Source organism: Oncorhynchus keta, chromosome 27 (genome assembly GCF_023373465.1).
Source record: "Oncorhynchus keta strain PuntledgeMale-10-30-2019 chromosome 27, Oket_V2, whole genome shotgun sequence".
NCBI classification, from domain to species: Eukaryota; Metazoa; Chordata; class Actinopteri; order Salmoniformes; family Salmonidae; genus Oncorhynchus; species Oncorhynchus keta.
Window position 1 is genome coordinate 35693599 of NC_068447.1, and position 10411 is coordinate 35704009.

At 50.8% G+C, this 10411-nt stretch overlaps 1 protein-coding gene across 4 annotated transcripts; it reads right to left on the reverse strand.

Annotated features, from left to right (window-relative positions):
- Window positions 1-643: 643 nt before the first annotated feature.
- Window positions 644-8772, reverse strand: LOC127912530 (segment polarity protein dishevelled homolog DVL-3-like). Of its 4 annotated transcripts, none has more exons than XM_052482231.1 (4): window positions 8658-8772; window positions 5865-5910; window positions 5537-5621; window positions 644-4180 (listed from the first exon to the last, which is right to left on the reverse strand). In XM_052482231.1, the coding sequence occupies exons 3-4, from the start codon at window positions 5568-5570 to the stop codon at window positions 3618-3620; spliced, it is 597 nt and encodes a 198-aa protein (XP_052338191.1). In that variant the 5' UTR covers window positions 5571-5621; window positions 5865-5910; window positions 8658-8772; the 3' UTR covers window positions 644-3617. The 4 variants fall into 4 exon arrangements, with proteins under 4 accessions (XP_052338191.1, XP_052338192.1, XP_052338190.1 ...); XM_052482232.1 differs by lacking the exon at window positions 5865-5910 and adding an exon at window positions 6582-6627 and having other exon boundaries at window positions 8658-8697; XM_052482230.1 differs by lacking the exon at window positions 8658-8772 and adding an exon at window positions 6668-6688.
- Between the last annotated feature and the right edge of the window lie 1639 nt (window positions 8773-10411).

Consider the following 10411-nt stretch of genomic DNA (forward strand, 5'->3'; position numbering starts at 1 on the left):
GTCACTGCGTGTTCGGATCTGTAGCCCTGGAGAACCTTGCTCTAGTGAGTCTACAGTAGAAGCTACGCCTCTGCATCTGGGGTCGCCTCTTGAGCCACAAGCAGACACATCACTTCCTGTTAGAAACACCACATCCTCCCACTCATGTGACTGTGACAGATAGCATTTCAGCAGGGTCTCATGGCGTCAGAGCGGGGTCTGCTCTGGCCTGTTGTTAGCCTCCCTCAGCCTTAGACCATCAGCCCACAGGGAAAGTACAGCAGTGTTTGTACCAGTAAGTTCCACTCAGAGGCGGGTAGATTTAACATCAAAGCAGATCACTTCATCAGGGCTTTGAGGGCAAGGACAGTAAAATAAGACGTTACAGAACTTACTCCACCCTTCCTTGACAGAAATAACACCACATTATCGAAACACAGTGTATAGTGTAGGCCTATGTGTATGGGCTCTTACTGCTGGTTAAATATAGTAAATGCAACTGATATGGATATTGGCTTCCATTTAGATATGTACAGCACTTACCGTCATTTACTACAGTTAAAAGTTGTCAAACCAACCTTTTTACTGGTTTCTGCAAACAAACAAAAAAATCCACAACCAAACAATTGCACGGTTCACAATGTTGTCGTTGTCATTTTTTAAGAAATTCAGACAACATCTTTGTACATATATATTTTTTATTCTTATATATAATACATTTCTATGTACAATTTATTCCTGTTTTTGTAAAGAAATAAAATGAAAGACAAAGCTCTGATTGCAAACAGTGTTTCATACCAAAGGGCCAGAGAAGAGAGAGCAAGAGAGAGAATGAGAAAGTGCTCAAATAATGATCAGAGTGTTGCGACAGAAAGGTCTTATGCATCACACCGTTTCTGTGTTGTCGATAGACTTGGGCTGGGAGTCAATTCGATTGAAGGTTATAGGCATTGCCGACTTTCAAGGCAATGTGTTCCCACGTTTGCGGAGACTACTTTCATGGTAAACATTGCATATGTCGGCTCAATCGAAAACTACCTTTACATCTCTATGGCAGAATCTGTAATCAGATCTGCTTCAGCCATCATCCGCATAGCGTTTGTTGGAAGTGGAACTACGTTAGACTTGTGAAATCCACAAGTGGATCCTGGCATTTATACCTAAATTGGACATTGCCATTGGCTGCACAGTTATCGCCGGTTAAACCTTGATCTTAGGCCTTAAACACAGCTTAACCAATTAACCAACCTTCACAAGAAGGACTTTCAAATCAAGGGCTGGAATTTCCTAAAAAATGATCTGGTGATATCACAGAAAAATACCTACACTGTACAGAACTACACACCTCACTGTGAGAAGCATTGGTTATCACTCTGATCTCTGTTTCAGTCAACACTTTTAAGAGACCCTGTTGACTTTAACTGATGACGATCAGATCTGTTTTAGGTAGTAGATCTGTGGTGGACGGCCACTGTTTGCAACTCTGTTTGCAGCTACACTACATGACAAAAAGTGTGGACACCTGCTCGTCGAACATCCTTTCCTGCTATAACAGCCTCCACTCTTTTGGGAAGGCTTTCCACTAGATGTTTGAACATTGCTGCGGGGACTTGCTTCCATTCAGCCACGAGCATTAGTGAGGTCGGCCACTGATGTTGGGAGATTACGCCTGGCTTGCAGTTGGCGTTCCAATTCACCCCAAAGGTTTTCGATGGGGTTGAGGTCAGGGCTCTTTGCAGGCCAATCAAGTTCTTCCACACTGATCTCGACACACCATTTCTGTATGGACCTCACTTTGTGCACGGGGACATTGTCATGCTGAAACAGGAAAGGGCCTTCCCCAAACTGTTGCCACCAAGTTGGAAGCACAGAATCGTTTAGAATGACATAGTATGCTGTAGCGTTAATATTTCCCTTCACTGGAACTAAGGGGCCTAGCCCAAACCATGAAAAACAGCCCCAGACCATTATTCCTCCTCTACCAAACTTTACAGTTGGCACTATGCATTCGGGCAGATAGTGTTTTCCTGGCATCCGCCAAACCCAGATTTGTCCGTCGGACTGCCAGATATTGAAGCGTGATTCATCACTCCAGAGAACGTGTTTCCACTGCTCCAGAGTCCAATGGCGGCGAGTTTTAAACCACTCCAGCTGACACTTGGCATTGCACATGGAGATCTTAGGATTGTGTGCGGCTGCTGGGCCATAGAAACCTATTTCATGAAGCTCCTGACGAACAGTTATGGTGCTGATGTTGCTTCCAGAGGCAGTTAGGAACTTGGTAGTGAGTGTTGCAACCGAGGACAGACGCACTGACTTGTTGGAAAGGTGGCATCCTATGAAGGTGCCATGTTGAAAGTCACTGAGCTCTTCAGTAAAGCCATTCTACTGCCAACGTTTGTCTATAGAGATTGCATGGCTGTGTGCTCGATTTTATACACCTGCCAGCAACGGGTGTGGCTGAAATAGCTGAATCCACAAATTTGAAGGGGTGTCCACATACTTTTGTATGTATAGTGTATGTGGAAACAGTTCAAAATCTAATGTGTTCACAACACGAGTCTGTTGTGGTCAGGACTCCATTGACTGCAATAATAATGATGCATTGGACAAAGCACAGCTAGGACAGTGGTCAAATCCTGGCCACTGAGTCACAGAGGGAAACGATGTCTGACTGAGTGTCTACGTATGAGTCAGCCATAGAGCGAGACAACGTACGACACTGACCGTCAATGCAAAATCATGATCACGTAAATAACATCAAACATTCTCCAGTGTATGGATTCTTCCTTTAGACCTTTGGCGAGAGGCCCAACCCCCAAATATCTAACAAAATGAATGTGTCTATTCCTTTTAAAGCAGTTGAGATAGTCATGCAGATAAGCAGCCTATAGTTTAAACTAACAACTGGTTACAGTGCCTCCCTTAGTTGGACAAATACAAGGGCTGTGAAATAGGCCGAGGCTAGCTTTGACTAGTTAGAATATGTCACGGTCCCCTTGCAGACCGGATAGCAGGTCAGTCAGTTAGAGCAGGAGTTTTGGTATGTTTTGGCCAAATAGTAGAAGTTTGTGTAAAGGGCGACATTCTAGGAGGCTGACTCATAGTCCAGAGCCTCCAGTGAGGCTTCCCTCTTCCAGAGCTCTGTGTCCGGGTGGGTCTGGGGGATTGAGATCCAGACCCAGTCAGTTGGCTTGGACGTCTGGTTCAACAAACAGCAGGTGCTTGTTCTCCACATAGTAACTACATGCTCTCGGGACTGGACTGTCTGTGGCAGCTCACAAGGATCACCACATTGAACACCACTCACATCAATTTCACAAACTGTTCACGTCACGTCAATACAAAAGAGCTGGCTGGGGGTTCTGATCAGACACTGAGGCTCTGTGTGTTTTTGTGATGACAGGACTCTCTTCAGTTCTGTTGTGCTCTTGTCTCCTGTCCTCCCCTGCTCCGACATCCGAGGGGCCGTTGTTGACAGCATGGGGACGGAGGGCACCAGCGTCTACATTCTCAACTCAGGAATAGTCAGTAGCAAATGGGGTAAAGAAGAGAAGGTGAGGTGGGACGGACGAGCGGTAGGACGGGGGGGGGCTTGTTTGTGCTCAGCAAGTTTTTAAAAGGCACTGTCCTGTCTGTCACATGATGTCAACAAAGAACTCGCATGGATTACCCATAGCGTGCTGGAAGGACTGGCGGCTAGCCGTGAGCTCAGGGGGGACGGCTCCTAGCCCCCGTACCGGGGGAGCCCCGGGAGGGGTGCTGCTGCTGACGGAGGTCTTAGAGGCCAGCCGGGACAGGCAGTATGAGGGGGGCAAGCCTGGGGGGCCGTAAGAGGAGGCGTGGCTTCGCTCACTGTGGCCACACGAGCCGGGCCCAGGCTTGGTGAAAGGGGCGTGTTTGTAGATGAAGGATGTGTGGCTGTGGGTGTGGCTGTTCTGTGATTGACAGTGACTCCTGTGAGACTGAGCATGGCTGAAACCAGAGCGGGCGTGGCTGTGACTTGAGTGGGCATGGCTGCTGTGATGACTGTGATGACTCTGCTGGCTTGCGGACTTATCGCAAGGGCGCCTCGCTCCTCTGATCCCCTTTGGCTCAGTTTCACTGCATGTGGACCTGTGACCCTTCACTTGTGGGGAGGAGTTTTGATCAGGGCCCTTCCCTGTCCCTGCGCTGGGGTTGGATCCACTGCTTCTGCTTCCTAGGAGAGGAGAGAGGGACACACACGTCATCTGGGCAGCCACACACCTGGTTAAACCACACCAGACACACAACAGCAGCTCCAACTCACCAGCTTCTTATTACTGATTTTGAACAGTTGGCTGAATTGGCTGCCATTGCTATGATAATCATGGAGGTTGGACATTCATTATAATTCTCATCCACTTTACAGGCCTAGATTCAATCGGTTGAAGCTTTAACCGCCGATAGCCAACAGCCGCATATAGCTGATGTTTTGGCGGTGTCGTAATGTAGGTGTAACTGCGTTGAAGCTGTCATCTCAGGGAGAAGCTTCTCTTGTGATCATTTTCAGGCAGTCATACCTGTCCCACTCCCGTTAGAAGTTCAGAATGACAGAGTACAGGCCATATAGAAGTAATGACGCTCAAATTGAAAATCATGAAATTAAATGATGAGGATTTCTATCAGGCTAATCGAGGTGTAGATTACACCTCACATTCCAGTGTTCAAATTTGTAAACGAGGCTGCATGGGATTTTTGTTACTGTGACTTCGTGCAGCCAATGGCAATGTCCGCTTTAGGTACAATGCCGGGAGCCGTTGTGGATTTGACAGCTCCACCTCAAACACCGTCAAAACGTCAGCTATGCAGATCTGATTGAATCAGGCCCTTCATTGCCAACAGTCACAGGCAAATGTAACGATACACCTGCATCAAAGACACATTCTAAAATTGGAACATACTGCATTGATAATATCAAAACAAATGGGGCTTTTATGATTTGATTTTAAAAGGAAAGAGCATTCATTCCATTGTTGAATTGTACAGAGAAAAATCACATTGATTGTATTGATACAGGTGTAAACATTACATAATTATTATCACATGATCAAACATGTTCCCCTCCTTTCGATAAGCAATGAGCACAACAGGACTGGGTAAAGTGGTTCATGACTGCCCCCTGCCAGTGAGAATGATAGTGCAAGATTTTGCCTGATTTGATCACCCTGAATCATGCAAACTTTCATTCTGAGATTACAGCAGCACAGGACCAAGAGAGGGAGAACCGACGATCAGGAGAGTCACACAGACACAGCTGCAGAGGCAGAAACAGAATGGACACCAACATACTCAGAGGGAGAGGCACGGGAAAACAAAAACCTTAAGCTGTGGTATGAGGAGAATGTGGTGTATATTTATATATCAAGAGAAAGAGATATAGTGAGAGAAAGATAGGAAGAAATTGAGATGTAGAGAAGGGAGAGCGCAAAGGGCAAGAATTAAGGCAAGATAAAATGTATAGTGATGGATTGAGAGAGATAGATAAAAAGGAGAAGGAGAGAGGTAGCAGAGAGTGGGTTAGCTGTTAGCTTACCGGTTCCCCAGAGTCCTGAGACTACCTGGTCCATCAGTCTACCGTTGCCCAACAGAAACAGAGGGAACAACAGAGTTACACACACCTCCCAGCCCAGCCTAACCCGTCTAAACCCAGTCTACTGCTGTCACCTCCCAGCCTAACCTGTCTAAACCCAGTCTACTTCTGTCACCTCCCAGCCCAGCCTAACCTGCCTATTGCTGTCACCTCCCAGCCCAGCCTAACCTGTCTAAACCCAGTCTACTGCTGTCACCTCCCAGCCTAACCTGTCTAACCCAGTCTACTGCTGTCACCTCCCAGCCCAGCCTAACCTGCCTATTGCTGTCACCTCCCAGCCCAGCCTAACCTGTCTAAACCCAGTCTACTGCTGTCACCTCCCAGCCTAACCTGTTTAACCCAGTCTACTGCTGTCACCTCCCAGCCTAACCTGTCTAACCCAGTCTACTGCTGTCACCTCCCAGCCCAGCCTAACCTATCTAAACCCAGTCTACTGCTGTCACCTCCCAGCCCAGCCTAACCTGCCTATTGCTGTCACCTCCCAGCCCAGCCTAACCTGTCTAAACCCAGTCTACTGCTGTCACCTCCCAGCCTAACCTGTCTAACCCAGTCTACTGCTGTCACCTCCCAGCCTAACCTGTCTAACCCAGTCTACTGCTGTCACCTCCCAGCCTAACCTGTCTAACCCAGTCTACTGCTGTCACCTCCCAGCCCAGCCTAACCTGCCTATTGCTGTCAACTCCCAGCCCAGCCTAACCTGTCTAAACCCAGTCTACTGCGGTCACCTCCCAGCCTAACCTGTCTAACCTAGTCTACGGCTGTCACCTCCCAGCCCAGCCTAACCTGCCTATTGCTGTCACCTCCCAGTCCAGCCTAACCTGTCTACTGCTGTCACCTCCCAGCCCAGCCTAACCTGTCTACTGCTGTCACCTCCCAGCCCAGCCTAACCTGTCTAACCCAGTCTACTTACTATCACCTCCCAGCCCAGCCTAACCTGTCTACTTACTGTCACCTCCCAGCCCAGCCTAACCTGTCTACTTACTGTCACCTCCCAGCCCAGCCTAACCTGTCTAAACCCAGTCTACTGCTGTCACCTCCCAGCCTAACCTGTCTAACCCATTCTACTGCTGTCACCTCCCAGCCTAACCTGTCTAACCCAGTCTACTGCTGTCACCTCCCAGCCCAGCCTAACCTGCCTATTGCTGTCAACTCCCAGCCCAGCCTAACCTGTCTAAACCCAGTCTACTGCGGTCACCTCCCAGCCTAACCTGTCTAACCTAGTCTACGGCTGTCACCTCCCAGCCCAGCCTAACCTGCCTATTGCGGTCACCTCCCAGTCCAGCCTAACCTGCCTATTGCTGTCACCTCCCAGTCCAGCCTAACCTGTCTACTGCTGTCACCTCCCAGCCCAGCCTAACCTGTCTACTGCTGTCACCTCCCAGCCCAGCCTAACCTGTCTAACCCAGTCTAATTACTATCACCTCCCAGCCCAGCCTAACCTGTCTACTTACTGTCACCTCCCAGCCCAGCCTAACCTGTCTACTTACTGTCACCTCCCAGCCCAGCCTAACCTGTCTAAACCCAGTCTACTGCTGTCACCTCCCAGCCTAACCTGTCTAACCCAGTCTACTGCTGTCACCTCCCAGCCCAGCCTAACCTGTCTAAACCCAGTCTACTGCTGTCACCTCCCAGCCCAGCCTAACCTGCCTATTGCTGTCACCTCCCAGCCCAGCCTAACCTGTCTAAACCCAGTCTACTGCTGTCACCTCCCAGCCTAACCTGTCTAACCCAGTCTACTGCTGTCACCTCCCAGCCCAGCCTAACCTGCCTATTGCTGTCACCTCCCAGCCCAGCCTAACCTGTCTAAACCCAGTCTACTGCTGTCACCTCCCAGCCTAACCTGTCTAACCCAGTCTACTGCTGTCACCTCCCAGCCTAACCTGTCTAACCCAGTCTACTGCTGTCACCTCCCAGCCCAGCCTAACCTGCCTATTGCTGTCACCTCCCAGCCCAGCCTAACCTGTCTAAACCCAGTCTACTGCGGTCACCTCCCAGCCTAACCTGTCTAACCTAGTCTACGGCTGTCACTTCCCAGCCCAGCCTAACCTGCCTATTGCTGTCACCTCCCAGTCCAGCCTAACCTGTCTACTGCTGTCACTTCCCAGCCTAACCTGTCTAACCCAGTCTACTTACTGTCACCTCCCAGCCCAGCCTAACCTGTCTACTGCTGTCACCTCCCAGCCCAGCCTAACCTGTCTAACCCAGTCTACTTACTATCACCTCCCAGCCCAGCCTAACCTGTCTACTTACTGTCACCTCCCAGCCCAGCCTAACCTGTCTACTTACTGTCACCTCCCAGCCCAGCCTAACCTGTCTACTTACTGTCACCTCCCAGCCTAACCAGTCTACTTATTGTCACCTCCCAGCCCAGCCTAACCTGTCTATTTATTGTCACCTCCCAGCCCAGCCTAACCGGTCTACTTACTGTCACCTCCCAGCCCAGCCTAACCAGTCTACTTACTGTCACCTCCCAGCCCAGCCTAACCAGTCTACTACTTACTGTCACCTCCCAGCCCAACCTAACCTGTCTACATACTGTCACCTCCCAGCCTAACCAGTCTACTTGCTGTCACCTCCCAGCCCAGCCTAACCTGTCTACTGCTGTCACCTCCCAGCCTAACCTGTCTAACCCAGTCTACTTACTGTCACCTCCCAGCCCAGCCTAACCTGTCTATTGCTGTCACCTCTCAGCCCAGCCTAACCTGTCTAACCCAGTCTACTTACTGTCACCTCCCAGCCCAGCCTAACCTGTCTAACCCAGTCTACTTACTGTCACCTCCCAGCCCAGCCTAACCTGTCTACTGCTGTCACCTCCCAGCCCAGCCTAACCTGTCTTACCCAGTCTACTTACTGTCACCTCCCAGCCCAGCCTAACCTGTCTAAACCCAGTCTACTGCTGTCACCTCCCAGCCTAACCTGTCTAACCCAGTCTACTGCTGTCACCTCCCAGCCCAGCCTAACCTGCCTATTGCTGTCACCTCCCAGCCCAGCCTAACCTGTCTAAACCCAGTCTACTGCTGTCACCTCCCAGCCTAACCTGTCTAACCCAGTCTACTGCTGTCACCTCCCAGCCTAACCTGTCTAACCCAGTCTACTGCTGTCACCTCCCAGCCCAGCCTAACCTGCCTATTGCTGTCACCTCCCAGCCCAGCCTAACCTGTCTAAACCCAGTCTACTGCGGTCACCTCCCAGCCTAACCTGTCTAACCTAGTCTACGGCTGTCACTTCCCAGCCCAGCCTAACCTGCCTATTGCTGTCACCTCCCAGTCCAGCCTAACCTGTCTACTGCTGTCACTTCCCAGCCTAACCTGTCTAACCCAGTCTACTTACTGTCACCTCCCAGCCCAGCCTAACCTGTCTACTGCTGTCACCTCCCAGCCCAGCCTAACCTGTCTAACCCAGTCTACTTACTGTCACCTCCCAGCCCAGCCTAACCTGTCTACTGCTGTCACCTCCCAGCCCAGCCTAACCTGTCTTACCCAGTCTACTTACTGTCACCTCCCAGCCCAGCCTAACCTGTCTAAACCCAGTCTACTGCTGTCACCTCCCAGCCTAACCTGTCTAACCCAGTCTACTGCTGTCACCTCCCAGCCCAGCCTAACCTGTCTAAACCCAGTCTACTGCTGTCACCTCCCAGCCCAGCCTAACCTGCCTATTGCTGTCACCTCCCAGCCCAGCCTAACCTGTCTAAACCCAGTCTACTGCTGTCACCTCCCAGCCTAACCTGTCTAACCCAGTCTACTGCTGTCACCTCCCAGCCCAGCCTAACCTGCCTATTGCTGTCACCTCCCAGCCCAGCCTAACCTGTCTAAACCCAGTCTACTGCTGTCACCTCCCAGCCTAACCTGTCTAACCCAGTCTACTGCTGTCACCTCCCAGCCTAACCTGTCTAACCCAGTCTACTGCTGTCACCTCCCAGCCCAGCCTAACCTGCCTATTGCTGTCACCTCCCAGCCCAGCCTAACCTGTCTAAACCCAGTCTACTGCGGTCACCTCCCAGCCTAACCTGTCTAACCTAGTCTACGGCTGTCACTTCCCAGCCCAGCCTAACCTGCCTATTGCTGTCACCTCCCAGTCCAGCCTAACCTGTCTACTGCTGTCACTTCCCAGCCTAACCTGTCTAACCCAGTCTACTTACTGTCACCTCCCAGCCCAGCCTAACCTGTCTACTGCTGTCACCTCCCAGCCCAGCCTAACCTGTCTAACCCAGTCTACTTACTATCACCTCCCAGCCCAGCCTAACCTGTCTACTTACTGTCACCTCCCAGCCCAGCCTAACCTGTCTACTTACTGTCACCTCCCAGCCCAGCCTAACCTGTCTACTTACTGTCACCTCCCAGCCTAACCAGTCTACTTATTGTCACCTCCCAGCCCAGCCTAACCTGTCTATTTATTGTCACCTCCCAGCCCAGCCTAACCGGTCTACTTACTGTCACCTCCCAGCCCAGCCTAACCAGTCTACTTACTGTCACCTCCCAGCCCAGCCTAACCAGTCTACTACTTACTGTCACCTCCCAGCCCAACCTAACCTGTCTACATACTGTCACCTCCCAGCCTAACCAGTCTACTTGCTGTCACCTCCCAGCCCAGCCTAACCTGTCTACTGCTGTCACCTCCCAGCCTAACCTGTCTAACCCAGTCTACTTACTGTCACCTCCCAGCCCAGCCTAACCTGTCTATTGCTGTCACCTCTCAGCCCAGCCTAACCTGTCTAACCCAGTCTACTTACTGTCACCTCCCAGCCCAGCCTAACCTGTCTAACCCAGTCTACTTACTGTCACCTCCCAGCCCAGCCTAACCTGTCTACTGCTGTCACCT

Coding starts and splice junctions, on each gene's coding strand:
- LOC127912530 (XM_052482231.1), bottom strand. CDS start 5,570: ATGGACCAGGTAGTCTCAGGACTCTGGGGAACCG. Junction 4,181..5,536: donor CTCAGGACTCTGGGGAACCG/GTAAGCTAACAG, acceptor CTCCTCTCCTAG/GAAGCAGAAGCAGTGGATCC.